The following is a 27,281-nucleotide window of genomic DNA, read 5'->3' on the forward strand; positions in this document are numbered from 1 at the left end:
TAGGTGTGTAGATTTGATAGGAGCTACAAGATGACACGATCCATCATTGTAACCATTCAACTAGATATTTGTTATTTCCTTCTAGAGGATCTTGGCTACAAACATAAATCAAGTGTTGGCTATTCTAGCAAAAAATAACAAAACACAACTGCATCAACATGGAATATTTTCTTCAGTTTCTAACACTTTTAGGGCTTTTGCTTTCTTCTATAATCTATGCTTACAAAATAGGCATCAGAAAAACACGAGAAAAAAGTAATAAACTAGTAGCTCCAGAACCATCAGGGGCATTGCCTTTTATAGGTCACCTTCATCATCTACGGGTTCAAGTTCCGGTCGCACGTATACTAGGAAATATGGCTGATGATTACGGGCCGGCTTACTCTCTAAGGCTCGGTAGTCACCGAGCGTTGGTCATCAGCAGTCGACAAATGGTCAAAGAGTGCTTCACCACCCATGAAAGAAATTTTGCAACCAGGCCTATTATCGCAGCAGGCAGCTACATGAACTACGACAATGCTGGTTTTGGAGCGTCACCATATGGTCCGTACTGGCGAGAGATGCGTAAGATGGCGGTTTCTGAGCTCTTTACAAGCCAACGTGTTGAAAAGTTCAAGCATATCCGTACCTCACAGGTGAAGAATTCCATTAATGAGCTCTCCATGTTGTCCCAAAGGAATGGGGGCCGAGCATCTGTAATTAACATAAGCAAGTGGTTCGAGCGCATACCGCTCAATATAATTGTAAGAATCCTAGTGGGGAAAGGATTCTCTAATGGTAACAACGAACAAGAGTCGCATGTAAGAGAAGCCATAAAGAAACTAGTGTGCCTTTCAGGCGTTTTTGTTGTGTCTGATTTCTTTCCTTATCTGGAATGGATGGACATTGGAGGGAATCTTAAAGCTATGAAGCAAGTGGCTAAAGAGCTTGATGGTGTCATTGAAAAGTGGCTTAACGAACATATTGAGAAGAGACAAGAATGTGATAGCGATAAAGAAGGTGACTTCATGGATCTGATGCTGTCAGCCCTACCACAAGACACTGAAATGTTTGGCTATGGGCGTGAAACCATCATCAAGGCAACAACTTTGGTCAGTAACGTTCTTGTTTTTTACCAATCTCAATATATATTTAACTGTTACTACATATAACTCTCACTAGACATTGTTATGGTTTCACTAGTTTTCACCATATCTCAATCATCTTTTTAATCATTACCAATTGATTTAAATCTAATTTTTATATAATCTAACTTACTTAAATAATTAAATAATTACATAACTGCAATTTATTTAAAAAAATAACAATAACTACAAAAATACAATTATTTACGAGCTCATTCATTTTATTCATTGTTACTATTTAAATATTATTTTTTTATAAGATACTAATTAATTAAATAATTATAAGAAGAATAAGATCATGTTAAAAAAATCAAACCGGAAAAAAAAATCATAAAACTACAACTCAAAATCGGTGGAGCAAACCGGGATCCCACCTCTTTCCCCCTTCACTTCGTGGATAGCCATGAGTTCAAACGTAAAAAAGTTTAAGATAATAGTTTATATAAGTGTAAATTACTTTTTGAGTTCCTATGTTTTAATGATTTTAAACACATGAAGTCAAAATTAAAAAGTTTAATGCCTTGAATTTTTAACCACTCATTTTATAACATTTTGAATCCAACGTTATAACACTTGTACTTTTCGTTTTGGACTCAAGTGGTAAAACCACTAAAACATTGAGACTTAAAACGTTATAAAATGAACGGTTAGGTACCCCAAACGTTAAATTTTTTGATTTTGTACTCAAGTGGTTAAAACCACTAAAACACAGAGACTTAAATAGTAATTTACTCTTCATATAATACTATGTGAACAAAGTCAAATTTTACTCTTGGGTTAAAGATTTCAACCACTTTAGCTAGCAACTTGTTCTCTTATTTACTACAATGATTTAGAGGCTGTTTGGCAACTTCTGAGTGATTAAGTGCTAAACCGGTAAGATGACTGAACCATTAAGTGCTTAATCAGTAAGAGTTTAAGAGCCAGTATAATGCTTAATCGTTTAGAGGCAAATTTCTGACTAATTCAGATTAGAGGTATTAAATTCAGCCTCAGTATAATGCTTAACCATTCAGAGGCAAATGTCTAAACAATTCAGACATCTGCTCGCGAAACAAATAGTCTGAACCGTTAAGTGTTGAACCAGTAAGAGGTCTGAACCATTAAGAGTCCCATTAAGATAGATGTAAACAAACAGCCACTTAATCCATCATTAATATTTTGTATTGATTTTTTAAAATCACTATGACATACACACACACACACGTATATATGCTAGTGGGAATACCCGCGTATTGCAATGGGTGCCAAAACTTATAATGTCTATTACGAACTATAACCCATTCCGGGTTTCTAATGTTTTATTCCATTGAACGAAAAATAGTCGTCAAACCTATAAGATCACAAACATGCAATGAAAGTCTAGAATTTTCATATTAAGAGCCAACAATTTTGGGAAAGGGAGTAGTTATGAATTATATTTCACAAATGGGTGGGGTTCGGCTACAAAGTCCATTTTTCCTACAAAGTGTACAAAGTCATAAAACAACACAATTTTAGCCATAAAACACACTTAAAACCCACAAATAACAGAGTGAACATCACTAAAACACAATATTCAAACCGTAACAGTCCATAAAAACTTAAAACACACCATCATAGAACTATGACTATGAATATAAAACACAACATGATAATCAACATAAAACACACTAATGTTAGTCATTCGAAAATCAAAGGCTTATTGATGTGTGTGTCGTGTTATAAGTTTTTATGTATATTTTTAGCCCTTTTTAATACTTTAGTCAAGTTTTAAATTTATAAAACACGATATTCTACTAACACTAAACACACATATGGGCAAATGCACCCATCGTGAGCGTAGTATAGCGTTGGTAAGATACCGAGGTCATCCAAGGACACAAGAGCTTTTAGTACCGGTTTATCCTCAACGTCTAATCAAATCAAAAGTTTGGAAAAAAGTTTTAAACATGAAAAAAAAACTAAAAATGCTGAAAATAAAAATAAGGGAAATTGGCATGTAATAATCTCACCTATACCTTATTGGCCATTAATAATCCCACCTCAGAATATTCCCCCCACCAGTCCCACCTTTCACATATTTTTCCTACAATGGTCCCCCGTTAAGAAAAGTTAATGGAGTTAAGTTTTTTTCCAAATTACAAACAGATTTTTTAGGGCTTTTGATTAGAACGACGATATGAGTCCATTGACGTAAAACTTGGCTCGAAACGGTGCTCCAAACGATGAAAACGACGCTTCAATTTGGGTGTTTAAATTTCCAATTAACCAAAATCAAGTCAATTGGAGCACCATTTCGAAGTAGGTTTTACATCAATGGAGTCGTATCATTGTTCTGATCAAAAGCCCTAAAAATCAGTTTATAATTTGGAAAAAAACTTAACTCCGTTAAGTTTTTTTTTAACGGGGGACCATTGTAGGAAAAATAAGTGAAAGGTGGGACTGGTGGGGGGAATATTCTGAGGTGGGATTATTAATGGCCAATAAGGTCTAGGTGAGATTATTACAAGCCAATTCCCCTAAAAATAAAATAAAAACAGATAGACAAGATGAATCACTTGGATCCGACTCGCCTTTAGTGTAAACTTTGATGCTTTCCGCACTATTGTACTTTTTAAGAGATTATCTTACTTATAATAGTAGCCCCTCTTCTGAAAGTGACGTTACCCTCAACCTAGTAGTTTGAGTCAGCAAGGATACAATCCTAAAGGGTTGGATTACTGAAAGATAATTAATTAAGTTATTAATCCGTAAAGTGGTAGGCCCCTCTTCTGAAGGTGACGTTACCCTCGGCTAAGTGGTTTGAGTCAGCAGCGATACAATCCCAAGTAGCCGGGTTTATGTATTAATAGTAGTTTACGTATAAGGGGATCAAGCCATTTGCACCCCCGCCATCCAATACCAGTGGGTATTGAATGAGGTCCTAGTAAGCTTGACCCAGGTCCTTGCAGGATCTATACACTGAACAAGGCAAGAACCTTACCAAACCATTCCCTTAACCCCCAACCAGGTAGCCAACATATCTCTATATAGACCGTAGAGATATGAATGGTGTAAATCTCTTATTTTATATAGATAGTAAAGTAACGCCAAGACACCACAGACAAATGATAAGGAAGTTTCACCTTCACAATAAGAAACTAGTTATTAAAGTCATTAATACAAAACCAAATAAAAAGTGCGAAAAGATTAAAAAACAAAAGTATTACACTAAATGCTTGTCTTCACCAAGTGATGTAAGAGACTTAGGTAAACATGGCATTTGATTGTCAAGAACTCTTACTATCAATCTTGGATCCCGAGACTACTACACACACTCTATGATGGATGATGGATGATGGTGGTGGATGTGGGTTGTGATGGTGGTGGAGGGTGGGTGAAGTGTGAGAGAGGTGGTTTGCCAAGGGATGCCTTTGAAGTGAACCAAGCACCTCTATTTATAGCCTGCACAGAAGCCCGGACACGGCCCCGTGTCCATTGAGCACGACCCCGTGTCCATCCATTTTCTCTTTCTTCATTAAATGCAGTTTTTCTGCATTAGTTGACCACACCCCCGTTTCCGCTGGGCACGGCCCCGTGTGCAGAAGCGTATCTGTACTATCAACATTTGCTTGGATTCTCCGAATCTTAGCGTTGACCACGGCCGTGTGGAGCTGGACACGCCCCCCGTGTTGGGAAATAGAAGCTTCTACAACTTTGTCTTTTCTGCAGACACTTGAGCACGCCCCCGTGTCCACTGGACGCGGGGCGTGTTTAGCCTCCTGATGTCTTGTTTTTGCTTGGGAAGATGTTGTCGAGGGGTCGGGCATGCCACGTTTATTCCTTTTCTTGTATTTTTGTTAGATTTAGCTGCATTTTTGCTTCTTTTGTTCATTTGCGCTCATTTAATCCTGAAAATACAAAAAGAAGACAAAAGCACACTTTTTCCAACATTAGTACCTAAAAAAAGGGTTAGTTTTATGCCTCATTTGATGTAATTTATATGTTGCATTTTACATACATCAAATACCCCCACACTTGAATCTTTTCTTGTCCTCAAGCAAAACTCTTTGTAATGTGGCTTACACACCCAAATGGAATGGGTAGAAGAGAAGTTTTTTGGGCTTGTCTTGAGTGTCGGGATTCCAAGATCTTTATTAGGCTTTATTTTTATGTTATTTACAATCCTATTCGTTATGATTTATTTAGAACATTACATAAGAGAAATTACTTATTTATGCCTCTTTAAAATTCCAATTATATACAAGTTCACACACCTCACGGGAGATCACTCAACACTCGGCCGAAGATGTATTTTTGTGAAACACTCGAGACCGGCATGGAACTTACTTCTACCATATGCTTGCCAAGAAATCAATTCTCCTCCTTTTTAACTATAAACCTTTGTAAATATCAAGAGGACTTGGGGAAGGGTTAGGCTTGGGTTAAAGGTAGGTGGTTTTGGGTTAGTAGTTAGTAGAAAAGGGCGAAAGACGTAAAAAGCATCGGTTTTCGTAAAACTTTTTATTTTTGTGACTTTTTATTCAAACGAAGCACTTTTCAAACAAAGTTTCTTTTGAGGAACTTGTTTGTTTATTGCTAGACTTCATTCATTTTTTTTAATAAAGAATGTCACACGAAGACCGAGCTTTTTACTAAAAAAAGGGTTTTAAATGAAAAAGGGTTTTGGTGGGTAAAGGGTGTTTGTTTTGTGGGTTTAGAAATGAAAAGGTTTAGGGTCAAAGGGGTTAACTAGGGGATTTTGGGTAGGTGGTAAAAAAATGAAAAATAATGGTGTTGAAAGAAAAATGGGTTAGTCCTAATGCCTCCATCATTTACTTACTTGGGTTTAAGTTGGGAAGGACCGGGAATGTATCGTCATGGCAAGTTCTAGAGTCGTAAGAAACCAAGCGGCTATTCACACAAGAAACGAAAGATGAGCATTTAGTTTAAAGATGTGTATTTGTATGCTCAATTAAAGGCTCAAAACTCACTTTTTGTGGGAATGAGTTTTTAATGTGATCAAATATATATAATCAAATTTTAACTAGATTTATCATGCCATTTTATAATTTTAATTTTCTTATGTTAGTTCTTTTTATCACGATGCTATCGGTTGTAAATTCGTAAAAATATAACCTTTTTAGAACTTGTTATTACCAATTTAAACCCAGACAAGTAAAAAAATGAAAAGTTTTTGAAAAATCTGGGGTGTTTAGCGGTTCCAATATAGTTTTATGTAAGGCTTGTAATTAGGACTTGCAAAATTCAAGGTTTTAGCATCCCCCCCCCCCCCACACTTAAATTATACATTGTCCTTAATGTGTCCCAAAAATAAGTTTTTAGGTTGATTGAATGTGTAAAAGGTGTGTTAAAAACAAAAATTTATGTTACTAGGCATCTGGACACGGGCCCGTGGTGTCCAGGCATGGCTCGGTGTTCAGGTTGCCAGTAACAGAAAGTAACAGAAGGCTGGGCACGGGGGCGTGTTCAGCGAACACGCCCCGTGTCCAGGTATCTGAACTGGGCGTTTTTCTGCAGATCCTTGAGCACGGGGCGTGTTGGCTAAGCACAGCCCGTGATGAACTTGCTGTACTGAAGAAAAATTGTCGGGAGGCTCTGTTTTTGTGCATGGGGTGTTGGTTCAAGCTTCCCTTAGTATCCTTCACCATCCCGAGTGTGTTTTATTCCTGAAAATTAAAACTAAACTAAAAAGCATAACAGTTAATCTAAACTAAAACTAAGGATAGTTCCGCGGAATGCCTCCATGGTGCGCCACGTTTATAAGGGTCCTTGGCTAGACCTAAAGTCATCATATGTTACCCAAGTGGGATGTTTTGCATCCCATGTTGCACCGTCGGAGAGCATCATCCAAACTTGAGTCTATGACTTTCATGTAATTGACCGGGTCATCGTCTTCTACTCTTTTACCAACCCTAAGCTTCATCTCCTTGTCCCCAACCCTCAATGTTAGTGTTCCACCATTCATATCTACCACTGCGTGGGCCGTAGCTAGGAATGGCCTCCCTAAGATGAGTGGTACTTCAGTATCTTCCTCCATATCTAGTATGACAAACTCAGCCGGGAAGACAAAGTCTCCGACTTTAACCAGTAGATTTTCAGCGACACCTTGTGGATAGTTTATGGTCCTATCGGCAAGTTGTATGCTCATTTTTGTAGGGCTTGTTTTCCCCAGTCCAAGTCGGTCGAACATTGATGCGGGCATGAGGTTGATACTAGCCCCGAGGTCGGCTAGTGCGTTGCGAATGGGCGATTCCCCAATTGAATAAGGGATGGTGAAGCTTCCGGGATCGATCTTCTTTTGCGGGAGTTTGTTGAGTAGCAAGGCGGAGCATTCTTCGCTTAAATTCACTAATTGCAATGATTTGATTTTCCTTTTGTGAGTGAGGAAGTCCCTCATAAATTTTGAGTATTTAGGCATTTGAGTTAGGACTTCGACAAATGGAATATTGACATGCAATTGTTTTAGTAAATTTACGAATTTTGTGAATTGCTAATCGGTCTTTTGGCAAAGTAACCGACCAGGGTACGGTACCAGAGGATTCTTGGTGGGCTCTTGATTTGGTGGAGGAGCCGTCTCTTGTTGGGGTGTCGGCGAAGTTGTGGTTTGGCTAGATCGGCTCTTTTCAGTGGGAGGTAGCGGAGCCTTCTCGGGACCTACGGTACGGTTTCTCAATGTGATGAGATGCACTTGTGCCTTTGGGTTGGTTTCGGTATTGCTGGGTAACGCGCCTTGTGGTCTCTCGGAGAAATTTTGAGCTAGTTGATTTAGTTTTTTTTCAATGTTTTGAATACTAGCTTGTTGATTTCTAAAGTTCGATTCCAGTTGTTGAAATCGATCCGAGTTTTTCTTCTCGGTGTCGGAGATGAGGCGAGAGACGGTATCCTCAAGCCTCTCTCGTCCCCCTTGTTGTTGTTGAGAGAAATTTTGTGACTCGTTTCTTGGTTGTTGAAAGTTTGTCCATTGGTTTAGATTTTTTTGGTTACTACTATTGTCGGGTTCTCTCCAACCAAGGTTAGGGTGGTTACGCCATCCTTGGTTGTAGGTACCCGTTGGAGGACCCGACGGCCTAGGTCTATTATCAATATAGTTTACCGTTTCTATTTGATTATCCATTTCTTTCATACAACTCCAATTTTCATGTGGCCCACCACACCCTTCACAAGCCATAACCGAGGCTGTTTTTGCCATTTCTAACTTTTTGATTTTTGAAGAAAGGGTCTCGATTTGGGCTTGCAAGGAGGTGCTTTCGTCAACCTTATGGGTGCCCGGGGCAATTGATTTTGTGCCTCAGGGAGTGTGCCACTGAAAATTAGTTTGAGCAATTTCCTCAATTTGATTATAAATTTCATTTGGGCGACGATTACCTAAAAGTCCCCCGGAGCTAGAGTCGAGTGTTTGTCATGTGTGTGGCAACAACCCAATATAGAATGTGGACACTTGTTGCCATACCGCAAGACCATGATGAGGACACTTTCTTAGTAGCTCGTTGAACCTTTCCCAAGTTTCATATAAGGATTCCCCGTCCTCTTATGAATATGTATTAATTTCAGTCATTAATTTAGCCGTTTTAGCAGATGGGAAATACTTATATAAAAACTTTTGGGCTAGTTCATCCCAGGTGTTTACTGAACCAACTGGGAGGGTATTAAGCCAAGCTTTAGCTCTGTCTTTTAGTGAAAATGGAAACATTCGGAGGCGGATGGCGTCTTTGATGCTCCATTGATCCGAAAAGTATCACATATTTCCAAGAACTTAGTAATATGTAAATGGGGATCTTCGTCCGCAAGCCCGTGGAAGGTTGCGGAGTTTTAGAGCATTTGTATCAAATGCGGCCGAAGTTCGAAGTTGTTGGCCTCGACATTCGGTGCATTGATAGCGGCGCCAAGATTACCTACGGTGGGCCGTAGGTAATCCATGAGGGTTCATTGATCCGCCATTGGAAGTAGATCCCCCGAAACTTTCTCTTGGTGTTTAGTAGCTTTAAGTCTTTTTCTTAGAAAGCTTTCGGGTTCGTCTAGCAGTTCTTTTATGTCCCGACTGGAACTGGAGCTCATACACTGCGTAGAAAGTTCAGGTGCGGCGCCTGGGTTCCAAGTCCTGCAATAAAAAAACAAAAAGAACGTTAGTCAGAAGTTTCACCACGGCCCCGTGTTCAGATGAACACGGCCCGTGGTCGGAGTTACAGTGATTGTTTTCCGGATCCCTGCTACTGTAGAGCTCGACACGGCCCCGTGCTGCACCAACACGGCCCCGTGTTCAGCTCTCTATAACTCAGAAAATAAAAACTGCCAATAACAATGCTGGGCACGGCCCGTGTCTGACCAGGCACGGCCCATGCTGAGCTCTGCAGAAGCTGAAAATTTAAGAAAAATCCTAAAAAAAACAGAAAAAACGATTATGCCGTTGATTCCTAACTTTCTTAAAATCCTTGTGTCCCCAGCAACGGCACCAAAAACTTGATGTGTGTGTCATGTTATAAGTTTTTATGTATATTTTTAGCACTTTTTAACACTTTAGTCAAGTTTTAAATTTATAAAACACGATATTCTACTAACACTAAACACAAATATGGGCAAGTGCACCCATCGCGAGCGTAGTATAGCGTTGGTAAGATACCGAGGTCGTCCAAGGACACAAGAGCTTTTAGTACCGGTTTATCCTCAAGTCTAATCAAATCAAAAGTTTGGAAAACGGTTTTAAACATGAAAATAAAAACTAAAAATGCTGAAATAAAAATAAAATAGAAACAGATAGACAAGATGAATCACTTGGATCCGACTCGCCTTTAGTGTAACCTTTGATGTTTTCCGCACTTTTGCACTTTTTAAAAGATTATCTTAGTTATAGTAGTAGACCCCTCTTCTGAAGGTGACGTTAACCTCAACCCAAAGTTTGAGTCAGCAAGGATACAATCCTAAAGGGTTGGATTATTGAAAGATAATTAATTAAGTTATTAATGCGTAAAGTGGTAGGCCCCTCTTCTGAAGGTGACGTTACCCTCGGCTAAGTGGTTTGAGTCAGCAGAGATACAATCCCAAGTAGCCGGGTTTATGTATTAGTAGTAGTTTACATATGTGGGGATTAAGCCATTCGCACCCCCGCCATCCAATACCAGTGGGTATTGAAGCAGGTCCTAGTAAGCTTGACCCAGGTCCTTGCAGGATCTATACACTGAACAAGGCAAGAACCTTACCAAACCATTCCCTTAACCCCCAACTAGCTAGCCAACATATCTCTATATAGACCGTAGAGATATGAATGGTGTAAATCTTTTATTTTATATAGACAGTAAAATAACGCCAAGACACCACAGACAAATGATAAGGAAGTTTCACCTTCAACATAAGAAACTAGTTATTAAAGTCATTAATACAAAACCAAATAAAAAGTGCGAAAAGATTAAAACACAAAAGTATTACACTAAATTCTTGTCTTCACCAAGTGATGTAAGAGACTTAGGCAAACATGGGCCTTTGATTGTCAAGAACTCTTACTATCAATCTTGGATCCCGATACTACTACACACACTCTATGATGGATGATGGATGATAGTGGTGGATGTGGGTTGTGATGGTGGTGGAGGGTGGGTGAAGTGTGAGAGAGGTGGTTTGCCAAGGGATGCCTTTGAAGTGAACCAAGCACCTCTATTTATAGCCTGCACAGAAGCCCGGACACGGCCCCGTGTCCATCCACTTTCTGTTTCTTCATTAAATGTTGTTTGTCTGCATTAGTTGACCACGCCTCCGTGTCCGCTGGGCACGGCCCCGTGTGTAGAAGCGTATCTATACTATCAAGATTTGCTTGGATTCTGTGAATCTTAGCGTTGACCACGGCCGTGTGGAGCTGGGCACGCCCCTATGTTGGGAAATAGAAGCTTCTACAACTTTGTCTTTTCTGCAGACACTTGAGCACGCCCCCGTGTCCGCTGGAGACGGGGCGTGTTCAGCCTCCTGATGTCTTGTTTTTGCTTGGGAAGATGCTGTCGAGGAGTCGAGCATGCCACGTTTATTCCTTTTCTTGTATTTGTGTTAGATTTAGCTGCATTTTTGCTTCTTTTGTTCATTTGCGCTCATTTAATCCTGAAAATACAAAAGGAAGACAAAAACACACTTTTTCCAACATTAGTACTAAAAAAGGGTTAGTTTTATGGCTCCTTTGATGTAATTTATATGTTGCATTTTACACACATCACTTATCATCCAAAACACAACACAAAATCCACAAATATGGCGTTTTAGTAATCTTCACTTTATTTTTTATGGGGTTTGAGTGTGTTTTATGGCTGAAATTATGGTGTTTTATGACTTTGTACACTTTGTAGGAAAAATGAACTTTGTAGCCAACTCCCACCCTTTCACAAATAATTAACATGCAATGAAAGTGAATGTCACCTTGGGTCTGCTGTGAGTCACATACTCTGAAAGACGCTACATGAAAAAGCAAATACAAATGCAGTGGCCATAGATATAGGTAAGGAGGTTGAACTAAAATGTGAAACGCTATCAACGATACTTAAAAACATCCGGTTGGAATGCCATGTTATGGCTTTGTCGTGAATCTCCTTCGATCAGAGTAATCCTTCCCTGACCTACAAATTATATCAAAACGCACGATTCGATATATATTATTGAATTAACTTTACTTTTTTAACATGTAGTGAGAAATCGATACCGTTAGCTACGTAAAAAAGAACATAGGCGTCCCAAAGGTTTGGTACAACGAACATTTGAGGTTCGGTTTCGAGAAATGCAGCGCGGTATTTCTCGATGCCGTTGAAAAGCTCGGATCGGTCATTGAACTTTTGAAAAACTCTATTATAAATTAATAACCATACACACCGTCGTTCAATCATCATTACCGTAAAATATCAATATACATCGTAAAGGTAATCACTAAAGCCAACATGCCTGTCATTTAATAAAGCAATTGTGAGAGTTGTAGACACAGCTGCAACAATGGCCAGTGGGATCCTTAGAAATCCTAATCCTACACATAACAAATTATCATCATTATACCCTTTATAAAGAACTTCTAAAAACATCAACCAATTGTATCTCTTCATATCAGTTCCCTTACCAAGTATAAACAGAATCATCAGAAAGTAATTCGTCCGGTAACTGCCAAAAAATACACAAAACCGTACAAATTTGAAGAGTGAAAAGGCTACATTGATATCTCGAAGATCAGGGAAATCTTTGGAATCAACCTCGTGGAGGATACCATTCTCGTTCGCCACAGATGGTTCGTTCTTGTAGATACTATGTGTGCCCCTTCCCTTCCCTTCCCTTTCCTTTTCGGTCGCCAAAAGGCCATCGGCTACTTTTATCTTCTCTGGACAACAATCTAATTTGCTCCTCAGTATTTTACTGCCCAACCATTTTATGGGCCTATTCGCGATCAACCTACAACAATTCGAAGTCATTATAACACTCGAAATTAAATTAATTACTACATCAATTTTTTTACTAAAAATTGTTGAAGCTTACACCAAATGCAGCTTCAAGAACTTCGATACTGAACGCGTTGTAGAATGATGACTCCGCGTTACCACCTCCTATGCTAAAGAGCTGAAACCGGAGATTTAATTAGAAACTTAGAAAAAAAACTATCGAATTGGATTGTATTCGAATTGGTTATTAGTAATTCACATCAATTCACCGGGGACAGAGACCGAATGTAGAATCTTCGCCAAAACAAGGCGTCCGTTGTTGTCGGTGTTGATTAGATACGCGGTGATTCACATGGATACATAGAAGAGTTCCCCGCGCTTAATGTTATGGCTTTGTCACGAATCTCCTTCGATCAGAGTAATCGTTCCCTGGCCTACAAATTATATCAAAGCGCATGAATTGAATTAACTTTATTTTTTTAACATGTAGTGAGAAATCGATACCGTTAGCTACCTAAAAAAGAACATCGGCGTCCCAATGGTTTGGTACAACGAACGTTTGAGGTTCGGCTTCGAGAAATGCAGCGCGGTATTTCTCGATGCCGTTGAAAAGCTCGGATCGCTCATTGAACTTTTATTACGTGCACAATGCATTATAACTAATACATATTATCCAAAGCCTTTTCTGTCATAAACTTACTACATAATTTTCATAAAAGTTTCTGATCTATCATCTTCAACAACATTTATCTTCAAATTAGGAAGATTACTTTCAAATTCCATCCACAAATACGACGTCTCTTCATCACATATCACCTCTTCCAACCCTGACAATTCGCTTGTGGATACTGGCAATTCTTGCAGCCCTGTACAACCATTCATCTTAAGCACTTGCAGGCCACACAGCTCACCTATTTCCTCAGGCAGCACACCTATACTCATACAACAGATATATCAATATAACTCAAACTACGCAATTTTGCAATCGACTCAGGCAATTCTTGTAGTTTTGTGCAGCTATGCAGAATCAAACTTTCAAGATTCGACAAACCCCCTGTCCCATTAGGAAGAACATCAATATCATGATAGTTACTGCTGATTAGCTTCTGGAGATGAGCTAGATTATAAAGCCATGATGGCAGTTCTTTTAGATCATAGCACATATCGATTTCGAGATGCGTGAGATCCAATAGCATGTTATAAGTGGTAATACTCGTCAAGCCCTGATCCAGGGCGAGGTACCTGTGGAGTCTTTTTCCCTGGACGTCGGTCACTCTCTGATGCCAGCTGGGCACAGTTAAGACACTAACGTCTGGCCGGAGAGGGACGACGGGCCTCCCCAATGAGGGGGTGTGGGGTGTCTGGCACCCAAAAATTGTGACACCTTGCCGTTGAAAAAAAGTGGTAATATTGATCAGCGCATCACTAATCTCACACATAACAAAGGAGAGTTGTTTCAGATTCTTCAATGCAAAGATGGACTGAAGAGAGGGAACCAACACAATTTATTTACTAAAAGTTGTTGAAGCTTACACCAAATGCTGGTTCAAGAATTTCGATACTGAACGCGTTGTAGAATGATGACTCCGCGTTACCACCTCCTAGGCTAAAGAGCTGAAATCGGAGATTTAATTAGAAACTTAGCATAAAAACTATCGATTGGATTATATTCGAATTGGTTATTAGTACTTCACCTGCAATTCATCGGGGACGGAGACCGAATGTAGAATCTTCGCCAAAACAAGGCATCCGTTGTTGTCGGTGTTGATTAGATACGCGGTGATTCACACGGATACATAGAAGAGTTCCCCGCGCTTAATGTTATGGCTTTGTCGCGAATCTCCTTCGATCAGAGTAATCGTTCCCTGGCCTACAAATTATATCAAAGCGCATGAATTGAATTAACTTTATTTTTTTAACATGTAGTGAGAAATCGATACCGTTAGCTACGTAAAAAAGAACATCGACGTCCCAATGATTTCGTACAACGACCGTTTAAGGTTCGGCTTCGAGAAATGCAGCGCAGTATTTCTCGATGCCGTTGAAAAGCTCGGATCGGTCATTGAACTTTTATTACGTATATGTCAAAGGGTAAAATACTGAATGATCTTATTGAATCAATAGATGATTACATTATATAGAGATGGTACGAAACCCTAGATACCTAAAGTGGGCCCGTGGGCTCACACTGATAAACCTTAATAATAGTATAGTCCAATACTCCCCCACAGTCTGAGCAGTAGAGAATCGAACTCTCGGACTGCAATTAATAATAATAAAAAATAAAACAAAGAACAATTAAAAAACTAGTCTCGATCTCGGTTCCTGACTTATAAGTCCACAATCCTCTCTTAAAAAATCTGCTAGTTGCTTTATGTTGCCAAATTAATAATCCATATTCTTCAAAGTAGTGAACCCAAAGTACTGAAAAGGGTGCGATGAAGGACCATAGTCCTACAAAAGAGCGGCGGCGTGACCGTGGTCAGGCAGCGGCTAGGCATGGTAACGGAATTGTAGGTTCCCTGACCGAGATTAGGATTTCTTGACTTGAGTTCAATTCATGACATCCCCCTGTTTTGGTTCATTGTCCCCGGAATTATCAACATGATTGCTAATACAACGAAACAGAAGAAAGAAAAACATAAGGGAAAATAAAAAAACAAACACCCAACGACCTGCGGCGGTGTGTCAAATCGAAGGCCGGTGACCGTAGTCAGGCGTCGATCTCCGGTGGCAGCGCACCGTGGTCCAGCAAGAACAAAAGAAAGCAAAGGAACTGAGAGATGAGATTGCAGATCTGGAACAAGAGACATAACCCGACAAGAAATCTTCATTGTAATGAAAGATGGGCGGGTATGCAGGAACCAACTGATAAAGAACCAAACAAACTTGTGGAAACGAAAATCCAATGGTACAGGAAGGGATGACCTGAGATTCAAAGCAAACTCAAGGAAAATCTTTGGCAGCAACTGGCTGTTCCATTCACTCACAATCAGTCCCACTTTATGTGTAAATCTTGGCCAACGATCATGGGCAACTAACGAAAGCAACGTCAAAAAGAATTGTTGAAATTACTTTTTCAAACAAATATGAGATATAATATTCTGTCGGTCATTTCATATAATTAAATATTATTTGAAAACTGATTTCCAAACAATGTTAATTGTTTATGAATATGAACAAGTTGCAACTAGAGTTTGACGGAAACCAAAATAAAAGTGACCGGCTAATGTAAGGGTTAGGGTCGTCGATGGGAATAAAAATTCTTGCGTGTGAGACGGCTAAAATCTGGAACCGAAATCGGGACTTTATTTCAAACAAGAAATAAGAAAAAAAGGGGAAACAAACAGTGTTCGGACAGGGCGGCGGCGGTAGCAGTGGCGGCCCGCCGCCCTGTCTAGGGTTATTTTAAGGCGGTGACGGCTAGGGTTTGTATATTTGTGTGTGGCGCGGTGGGAACTGTATAGAGCCTAGGCTGGCTCTGATACCATGTCAAAGGGTAAAATACTGAATGATCTTATTGAATCAATAGATGATTACATTATATAGAGATGGTACGAAACCCTAGATACCTAAAGTGGGCCCGTGGGCTCACACTGATAAACCTTAATAATAGTATAGTCCAATAGTATACAATACGTTATAACTAATACATATTATCCAAAGCCTTTTCTGTCATAAACTTACTGCATAATTTTCATAAAAGTTTCTGATCTATCAGTAAAACACAATAACACAATAAAAACCTAAAGATGACAACAGTAAAACACAATAAAAACCTAAATAGTAAAACATCAAATCATCAAGATACAGTTGAATCGAATAACCGCAAAAAACAAATCAAACCTGTTTGACGGATTCAGCGATCTCGGGACCGATTGTCACACCCCAACCGATGACGGAAACATTGGGGCACGGCACTGAGCGAAACAGATTTTCCAGCAGAAATCCATAACAACTAAATTACCGGATAGTTAATATTATGTCCCATACCATAACCCATCAAGTAAACTAATTATTACAGACATAGATATCTCAAAGACAAATAACATGTTCCGACAACTCAGATTCAAAATAAATAAATTGTTTTTGTTTGTTTCTAGACTCCATCCTAACTCGATTCCATCAAATAGCAAGCAAGCATCCTAAGCACCTGTCACATACGTTAAAATAAAGATCAATACACATAGTGTAAAAGTGAGAATACAAGTTTAATAGTACTAATAGAGTTCGAAATCGTTTACGCATAACCAGCATGTAACATGTAACAAAGTGAAGGCTAGTAGGTTATCAACAGAGAAATATGCACAGACGTGACTGCGGGTTGTAGAATGGGTTGGACGCCATCAACAAAAACAAAACATGGAGCCTTGTGGAGTTGCCAAGTGATAGGAAAGTCATTGGGTTAAAATAGGTTTTCAAGATAAAAAGAGATGCAAGTGGCAAGATAATCAAGCATAAAGCTCAATTGGTGGCAAAAGGATACGTTCAGAAAAAATGTGTCGACTTCGATGATGTTTTTGCACCAATTGCACGGTTGGAAACAATAAGATTTTTGCTTGCCTTGGCAGCAGAACACAACTGGATTGTGCACCATCTCGATGTCAAATCTGCGTTTTTAAACGGAGAACTAAAAGAGGTGGTATATATAAGCCAACCATTGGGATTTGAAGTCAAAGGAAAGGAAACCAAGGTCTACCGGCTACACAAAGCGCTTTATGGTTTGCGACAGGCACCTAGAGCTTGGAATGTGAAACTCGACAAGACACTCAAAGAACTTGGGTTTAGTAGGTGTGTTCACGAGCAAGCAGTGTACAAGGTGAGTAACTCGAGTTCAATCTTGATAGTGTGAATCTATGTAGATGACTTGATAGTCACTGGGTCGAGTGAAGACAAGATCTTGGAGTTCAAACAGAAGATGAAATCAATTTTCGACATGAGTGATATGGGGAAGTTAAGTTATTATTTGGGTATTGAGGTTGATCAGAGAAAGGATGATATCACCATTAAGCAAGAAAGTTATGCTATAAAGATACTAAAGATGGCAGGAATGCCAGATTGCAATGCAGCCAAATGGCCTATGAATCCGAAGCCACAACTTACTAAAGATGAAGCTGGAAAGGAAGTGGATCCAACTGAATACAGGCGTATCATTGGCAGTCTCAGGTATTTAATACATACTCGTCCTGATCTAAGCTACTCAGTCGGAGTAGTTAGTAAATTCATGCAAACTCCAAAGGAGAGTCATTATGCTGCTGTGAAACAAATATTGAGATACCTCAAAGGTACAACGAGCCACGGATTAAGGTATGCTAAAGGTGGAGATTGTCAGCTGATTGGTTATAGTGACAATTCACATGAAACTGATGTCCAAGACCGGAGAGGAACAACAGGAATGGCGTTTTACTATTTAGGTAAGTTGATAACATGGGTATCTCAGAAATAGCAGACTGTAGCTCTAAGCTCTTGCGAAGTTGAATTCATGGCTGCCGCATCTGCTGCATGCGAGGCACTTTGGTTAAGAAATTTGCCATGTGATTTAATTGGGAAGAAGGCACAAAAGGTGATACTCTTGGTGGATAATGAGTCCGCGATAAACCTAATGAAGAATTCAGTCTTCCATGGACGCAGCAAGCATATCGACACAAGGTTCCACTTCATACGTGAATGTGTGGAACGAGAGCAACTTGAAGTGAAGCATATAAGTGGGGATCAACAGAGAGTAGACACGATCTTCCTAGGATCAAGTTCTGTGAGATGAGAAGCTTGATAGGAGTTGAAGATTTGAAGAATTATGCTAACACTAAGGGGGAGAGTGTTGGATAGTGTTTTACAAATTCAATACTTTAGACTTTGCGTGGAAAAGTGGAGTTGCACGTGGGAATAACCAAGTCCTAGTGAACGTTGGTTTTGTTGAGAAAGATCAGGAACAGTACCGAGTCTCATGCTTTTTCAGTTTACTTTTCAGTATAAAAAGGGTAGATAGGATAGGTGCATAATCAGTCAAAAATTCCAAATTTGTTTTCTTTGTTTTCTTCCACTTTCATATTGTATTCACAAGATATGCCGACCGAATGAAATAAAACAATCCTTCTACTATTTGTTCTTCTAGTTTTCAATATCCCAGTTGTTTATTAACATCTGATTTCCAACATGCACAACACATATCCCCACTGGGACACGTGAATAAAGCCCTTAACAACCCCTGTCCATGACAGGTGCTGAGTCCAAACTATAGTACAATCGTTGCTAAGGTGTTAGGCAACAATCACTGTGTTAACATAACATACAAGCATTCATCGAATAACACGTAACATACAATAACGGTCAGCGTATAAATAGTGTTTGCATTATGTGTCGATTGTGATTTGAATAAGTAATGTATGTAACACCCAAAAGTGCGTATAGCAAAAAGGGATCGAGTATACTCAGTGCTTAACAAGTAAACACTCTCTTGGATTGAAGGGAGCGCTGAGAGATTAGCCTGAACAGTTAACGATAGCGTAAGCGAAGAACAGCGCGTAAAATGATGCGAAGTGTCCAAGTGTCGGATGGTAGTCCGATCGGATGGCAATCCGATCGGTTGAGCATTCGATCGGATGTCAATCTATTCGGATAGTCATCCGATCGGATGGCCATTCGATTGGATTGACATTCGTCTGGTAAGGATGTGTTTGTGTATGATGCCTTGTCCTTTGAAGTTTTCATTGTAGCATTTTGAAAACAGAGAAGTATCTCTACCCTTCAGGTCGATCGATCGAATGGTCGCTCGATTAGATAGCGATCCGATAGGCAGGACATTTAGTAAGAACAGGTTCACAGCAGGATTGTCACTCGATCGGATAGCATCCGATTGGTTGGTAATCCGTTGGAACTATATATGCATTGAACATGTTGAAAATTGATAAGTGTTGAACCTCAAGTGTAATACGATCGGATTGTGGTTCGATCGGATGGCAATCCGATCAGACGGAAATTTGTCCCGCGATCTGACCATGTTGCTAACTTGGTGTTTTGCTAAGTTCTGCGGTTTGATCGAGACAGTATGACGACACATTAAACAAAAGAACCCCATCATGACCCAAGTGATCCGATCGAACAGGAATCACCCAAGTCCGATCAGTTTACTGGTCGTGACGGTTGTTCATGTTTAACTCGAAATCATTATCTCTTGGATAGAATTCAGATCTTGAACCAACACATCACTAAGAAAGAGTAGAAGATCGGAACAAGCTCCGATTCTATAGGTTTTGAGGAATTGAGTGTAAAAGAGTTGAAAGAAAGTTAGAAAACCATCTTTCAATCCTTTTAACTTCGAAGATGTTTAGATCTATGCAAGAGCATTGTTTATTCATGTGGAAATCGTTTAGATCTAAGTTGTTCTTGGTGGAATGAGGCCAAAACTTGAAGTTCATAAGAACTCCATGATGACATCACCCTAGAACACCTCAAATCCACTAATTTCACGGTTAAAAGTTAAGATTCAAAGGTGAAAATGATGAAGAAGTACGTGTAGATCATAGAAGTACAAGATTTAGGTTGGAAACTTACAAGAATCGCGAGAAATGGAGAGAAATGAGTGCTTGAGCGAGCTGGTCGAGTGGAGGAGCTGTCACATCACAAATGATGTGACAGGAGGTGTTGGGATTGAACCCTATCAGAGGAACAGATAATTAAAGTCAAAACTGGATCAGAGCAGTGGATCCAGAATAAGCAGATGATTACATACAAACCTCTCCCCTTGACAGTGACTTCAACAACTGCTGACCTCCTATCTGTTGATCTTGCTAAATACTGACCTACAACTGCTGCTCAAGTAAAGAACTGATGAAAGACTAAAGCCCTGCTGATTTAATCTACTGCTTTGAGTCAAGCCTTGCTGATCCGGACAAGTACTGCTGGGTTCACAGCAGTGGAAGGTTGCAGCAGCTGTTCAATAGTCTGTTTTGTAATATAATGTAGTAGCAGTAGTTAACATAGCAGTGTTTGTATAGATCAGAGGTTAGAGTTTGTTAGGAGGTTAGATGTCACTTTCATGGTGACGTCAGCTAAGATGCTCAGTAGTTTGCAAGTCCCTATAAATAGTTCAGTACTTGGTACTGTTCTATTAGCTCTTTTGCATCATCGTCTTCTTTGCACGAACAAACAACTGAGCTCTGGCTGAGGGGGAGTTTGCATTCATTCATCAATCATTGTAATCGTTGTTGAAATAAATTCAATCTTTCGGTTCATTGTGTAAAGATGTTTGATCAAAGTATTACTCTTGTTTGATTGTATGCAAAGTTTGTTTTTACCATAATTCCGCTGCACACTCATCCATTTTCACTTTAATTTCAAACACAAAATACAATCAAAATCAAACTCAGATCCAACAATTGGTATCAGAGCTTGGACAGTCAAATTTGATTTAACAATCATTTTGACGTAAATAGTTCAGCTCATAACAGTTGATACTGATCGTTTGTTCGTTTGTTGAAAAACAGAGCAAGGATTAATCACCATTAAAGTTGATTTCTCAGTGTCTGTAAAACAACAAGAATGACGTCACAATCTCAGGATGATAAAAACAACATCGGCTCGCTTTTTAAACCACCTATGCTAAAAAGAAATGAGTACAACATCTGGCAGAGGAGGATGGGTCACATCCTCGCTCAACAAAGCACAGGTTGTTGGAGGTCTGTCGTCTTTGGTCCCCATGTTCCCATAGTGCCAAGCGCTGAAGATGCTAAAAAGAACGTTCCAAAACCAATTGAAAATTATACCGAAACCGACTTTCAAAAAATCGAACTAGATGCTAAAGCATTTAGCATCATAGCATCAGCGCTGCCCAATGAAATATATGCTGGACTGTTACACTGTAACAGTGCCAAAGAGTTATGGGACGTGCTTAAGGAACAGTTTGGGGGAACCGAAGAAGTCATAGAAAACAATAGGGAAATCCTGAACCAACAGTATGAAACATTTTGTCACGTTAAAGGTGAATCACTGACGCAACAATTTGAGCGTTTCAGTTGTCTCATCAGTGAACTGAGGCTTGTTAAAACCACTTTTACAAACTCAACTCAAAATAGCAGGTTTCTCAGGTCACTGCCAGAAAAATGGGACACCATAGCTTTTGTCACCAGAAACTCACCTGAGTTCAAGGATCTGACCTTGACCCAACTCCACGGTCGACTCCTGACCTACGAAAGGGAGTTGAACCAAAAAAGGAAGTTACAAGAGTCAGGAAAAACCGTTGATGATTATACATTCGGTAACACTGCTCTTTTGGGTCAAGAAGAGTCTGGGAGTAGTGGTAAGGATCAGGGTTATGATCACTTCATTGACATAACTGCGGGTGCAAATTTTAACAACCCTGATCCTCACTCTACAAGTTATGCATTCACTGCAAACGAAAACCAGATGTCAGACAACTTAAGCTTTGAACTTAATGATCTACAGCATTTTGACCCCACTGACTTAGAGGAAATGGACATCCTGCACCAACTGGCCTTACTAAGTGTTAGAACTAGCAAATTTTATAAAAGAACAGGGCGAAAGTTCCCAGGTTTGCATGGGAATCTAAGGGTTGGGTTGGATAAATCGAAAATCAAGTGCTACAAGTGTAATAGGTTGGGACACTTTGCTAGGGAATGTAGGAGTCAAACTACTGGTCCCATAATCACTCATCCTAGCTCAAATCCTAGACCTCAAAATCAAGGCACTGTGCACTATGCCCAATATGGCCCAGCAGCTCAAGTGAACACTGCTCACTATGCTGCTGCCCCTGTGCCAGTGCACTATGTCCAAACCACTGTTCCACAGATCCAATATGTTCAAACCCCTGTCCCTCAGGCACAAGTGCAGCCTGCACCTCAAACCACTGCTCCGGCAGCAGTACAACCAGATCAACAAAGTTTTTTCACTCAATGGTTTGTTGACTGGAGCAGTATGCCTGAAGACCTCAGTGATGAAAATTTTGCAATTTATGCTTCCAATGTTTCTTCTAATAATGAATTTTGTTTGATGGCATTAGAGTCAATACAGGAGGGGGTGAAACTGAGGAGGAACAGCTGAGTATTGAAACAGTGGATGAGGTGATTGAAGCAGTGGTTACTGTTGTGGCTGGTGAACTACTGTTGGGAGAAAGTTCAGGTACCCTGATTGAACCACTGACAGACCCATGGTCCGAAGAGAACAAGGAAGAAAAGAAAGAAGAAAAAGCAGGTGAGAAAGAAGAAAGAGCTGAAGATGAAGAAAATCCTCAATGTGATTGTGCAATGATGGCTGCTGCCAAGGTATCACCTCAAGTTCTTGAAAAACTGTGTTCTGACAATTGCATTATTGCTTTTGCTAACATCAAAGAGGTGAATGAAAACCTTCGTGATAAAATCTTATCTGATGAAGTCAAATTTGAAAGATCTCTAAAAGAACTTAAAAACAAATTGGCTGAAAAAGAGAAAGAGATTAGCAGCATGAAAGAAGAGCAAAGCATAACCAAAACCCAACTCCAAACTTTGGTAGAAAAATACCATGTTTGCAAAAAGGAGTTAGAGTCCACCCAGATCATATGTGAGAGATGGGTGGAATCATGCAAATGGTATGAGGTTATGCTTGAAAAACAGATAAAAAGCAATGTGAAATTTGGGGTTGGTTATAGAAAACATGATGATGAAAACACTGCTTTTGGAAAATCTGTTCAAACCACTTATGTAACCACTGAGTTCATCCCCACAAACAAGAATGGCCAAGAAGTGAAAATCACTGACAAACTTGGTAACAAAATCACAGTTGACAGACCAGTTGAATCCTCTACTTTTGAGGAACTTGAAAATAATCAGTTTAAACCAAAATGATCTGATGAGTGTGATATTCTTGAAAATTTCAAGCCAATGGACTTTACATCAACTGATGGTGTTAAAGCTCCAAAAGCTAAAGTCATACCTCTCAAGGACATCCCAGCAGTGGTTAAAACCTCTGCTGCAAAGGAGTCTGAAAAGAGAAAGAAGAAAGAAAAAATTGATAACCTGTTTTGTGAATTTTGTGAGAAAAGGAATCATCTAACAAAAGACTGTTTCCACTTAAAAGCTTATGATACAAACAGAACAAGTATCATTGTTTCAGCTGAAGTTGCATTGTTTGTGGTAAAACAAACCACAAAACTCAAGCATGTGTGTATCTCAAAAACTTTGATGTGAAAAAGAATGAGTACCTTGCTAAAACATCCTTGAGTCCATCATCATCATCATCTGTCAAATTCACCAAGAAACAACCACTGTTTGTACCAGTTCAAACAGCTGTCACAAAACAACTGAACCAAACATCTGTCAAAAGAGATGTTCAGGTTACTGATGCACCCCCTGCCAATCAGTTCAGAAAAGGCAAGGAAAAACAGTCTTACCAAAGGATTCCACACGTTTATGAGGCCTACAAAAGGCCCTCTAAACCTAAAGTGAATAGGCATCCTTTTGGTTATCAGCAGGTGATTGGTCAAGACCCTCAACAGTGGTTAGCAAGAAACAGTACTAAAACTGTCCAAACCCCTGATCTAACCACTGTCCATCACTCTGCATCCATACCAGACACTGCTGTATCCCCATCCAAAGCCCTGTTGGCTTTGGAGCCCTTAATGAACTAATCCTTTTACTTCATGTGCAGGGAGCTTCTGCATGCTTTGATAGTCTTTGGTATGTAGATAGTGGAGGCTCCAAGCACATGACAGGATGTAAAGCCCTCCTCAAAGACTTTAAAATCCATGGAGGGGGTGATAATCCTTTGGGAATAATAGTAAAGGGAAAGTTCTAGGGTCTGGTACAGTGCAATCTGGAAATGTAAAATTTGAAAATGTCAATCTAATAGACAATCTAAAATTCAACCTTCTAAGTGTATCACAAATGAGTGACAAAGGGTTTGGGTCATTCTTCACAAAAGATTGTTGTAGGATTGTTGGATCAGAAATGGTCAAAAAGATTGAAGCAATAATCAAAACTGGTCAAACTAAACTTGTTGCTCAAAGAAGTGGCAATGTTTATGTTGTTGACATGTCAAAAGAGTGTCCCAGAGCTGATGCCTGTCTGTTCTCAGCTGCCTCTAACAAAGAGACAGAACTTTGGCACAGAAGGCTGGGGCACACAAATCTTAAGACAATCACTGAAATTTCAAAAAATGGTTTGGTGAGAGGCCTACCACAAAAATTGTTTTCATGTTCTGAACATTGCATTTCCTGTTTAAAAGGAAAACAACATAAAAGTTCTTATAAGTCCATTGAAGAGTCCAAAACAACCCAATGTTTGCAAATGCTACACATGGATTTGTTTGGCCCAGTTCAAGTCATGAGCCTTAGAAGAAAAGATATTGTTTGGTTATTGTTGATGACTTTTCTAGGTTTACATGGACTTTCTTTTTACACTCTAAAGATGAGACTGCAGGCATTTTACAAGACTTTGTGACACAGGTTGAAAAGCAATTTGACCTACCAGTGAAAAGCTTCAGGAGTGACAATGGCACAGAATTTAAAAATAAGGAGTTGGATGCCTTCTGTGTGAAGAAAGGGATTGTAAGGCGGTACAGCATCCCTAGAACACCAGAGCAAAATGGGGTTGTTGAAAGAAAAAACAGAACTTTGATTGAGGCTGCCAGAACTATGCTTGCAGATTCAGGTTTGCCATTAACTTTCTGGGCAGAGGCAGTAAACACTACTTGCTATGTCCAGAACAGAGTTTTAATAAACCACAGGCACAAAAAGACTGCTTATGAAATTTTGTATAAAATTAAACCACTGATCTCATACTTCAAGGTGTTTGGCTGCCCATGCTTTATTTTGAACTTAAAAGGCATACATATATTGATTAAAGAAAAAGTCTAGAAACAGATCCAACATAAAAGTATGATTTTTTTATTCAACTATATTATTCCTAAAACAACAGATTCAATCCAGGTTTTATAAGTTAAAACAAAATACCAATTTTAATTAGCACACTAATTTACTAATAGAAAAGGACTTGTGGCTTTAAAAGAAAGTTGGATAGAATAGAATCTACAAATACAAAAGGCTCATTATTGTGGATGCTTAATATTATTATACTAATTGAAATCTAACAGGGAAAACCCACATCCAATAAGTGGAAATCAAAGCAACAAACATATTCTTTCTTGAATTAAAAACCTAAAAAAAAATCGATTCAACTTTTTCTAATATCTTTCATTTCAACTTCATATATCTGTTTACCATAAAGTTCATAGTTTTAACTTAAATTAATAAATGGATTTATTTGAGGATTGGCATGTGTTAAACGATAAACATAAAAATAATCAGCTGCTTACCTTAATTTGCATCGTACAGCTTCTAGGCGAGTGACCTGATCTTCAGATGAACTGTCACTATCTGAATCTGTATGGATACCATCTAAAGCATTATATTAAGAACATTTAAAATACTGACTACAAATTGAAAAACAAACAATATAATTACCATATGAGAGAGGAAATGTTGGTACTCACCAAGATCTGGATCTTGAACGGATGAAGAAACAGAGAGAATGAGATGAAAATGAGAGAGCTGGACCTGAGATAAGATGAAAATGAGAGAGGGTCAATGAAGATCTGAAATCATTTGGATCTCAAATCAATTGGATCTTGTGACATCTTCATAGATCTGGTGAAATCGCTTTGATGTTCTTGAATCGCCAGAGAGAGAAAGGGGCGCCAGAGGATTTTGAAAACGTGAGATCTGAAGAATGAATCTAAAAAACCCTAGATGTGAATTGGGAAGAGAGCAGAAGAGAATGAAGAAAGAAAGATGAATTTGAAATTTGAAATTTGAAATTTGAAATGAGATTTAGTTTCATTCCAAACTCACGTGATGAGTTACAGATGGTCAAAATTCAGAGTTTTTGTCCACAAGCCTGCCTATTCTCATTAGTTTTTTTATTTTAAGAAAAAAACCAGAAAATGACACCTAGGATCAGAATATGTGAGAGATTGACACATAGGAAAGAGAGAAGGGAGGATGCTTGTGGTGTTGACACATGGGATTTTATGACTTTGATTTATTATAGTAGTAAGATTCGTGTAACACCTATGGTTGTGCTAGAATACCACTTATATTTATTCCTTTATTTTTTCATTCTTACAAATCTTACATAAAAAATTGATTTTTATAGCTTCTCATGTGGGCTGGTTCTGAAAGCACTGCTGTGACAATGACATGGGCACTCTCTCTATTACTGAACCATCCCCACATCCTAAAAGGTGCACAGGAAGAGCTTGACATCCATGTAGGACGAGAGAAATGGGTGGAAGAATCAGACATAAAAAACCTTGTATATCTACAAGCCATAGTAAAAGAAACACTCAGAATATAGCCACCAGGTCCGTTAGCAGCACCACATGAGGCCATTGAGGACTGCTATATCGGGGGCTATCATGTCACCAAGGGGACTCGGCTGATTGTAAATGTATGGAAGCTACATCGGGACCCACAAGTCTGGTCGAATCCCGATGAGTTTCGACCAGAGAGGTTTCTTAAGGAGCACTCAGAGATAAATTATCAGGGACAAAACTTTGAATACATTCCATTCAGTACTGGGAGGAGAATGTGCCCTGCAACCATGTTTGCTTCGAATGTTCTTCACTTGACACTGGCTGGGTTACTTCAAGGGTTTGACTTATCAACACCAATGGGGAAGCCTGTGGACATGAATGAAGGCTTAGGACTTGCCATGCCCAAGGCAGAACCACTTGAAGTTACTATCACTCCACGCCTTTCTCTAGAGCTCTATCAGAGGCCTTAGAGCAATCTGAA

At 39.3% G+C, this 27,281-nt stretch overlaps 1 protein-coding gene and 1 non-coding gene across 2 annotated transcripts; both read left to right on the forward strand.

Annotated features, from left to right (window-relative positions):
- The first annotated feature begins 158 nt into the window (after positions 1-158).
- Positions 159-27,281, forward strand: LOC110870417 (cytochrome P450 CYP82D47). The gene is given in 2 exon segments (XM_022119599.2): positions 159-1,091; positions 26,641-27,281. Coding segments are annotated over 2 exon segments (1,563 nt in total). The 3' UTR covers positions 27,271-27,281.
- LOC118481497 lies at positions 8,564-8,670 on the forward strand. Its single transcript, XR_004865706.1, has one exon. It is a non-coding gene; the product is annotated as a small nucleolar RNA R71 (small nucleolar RNA).

Source organism: Helianthus annuus, chromosome 8 (genome assembly GCF_002127325.2).
Source record: "Helianthus annuus cultivar XRQ/B chromosome 8, HanXRQr2.0-SUNRISE, whole genome shotgun sequence".
NCBI lineage: Eukaryota > Viridiplantae > Streptophyta > Magnoliopsida > Asterales > Asteraceae > Helianthus > Helianthus annuus.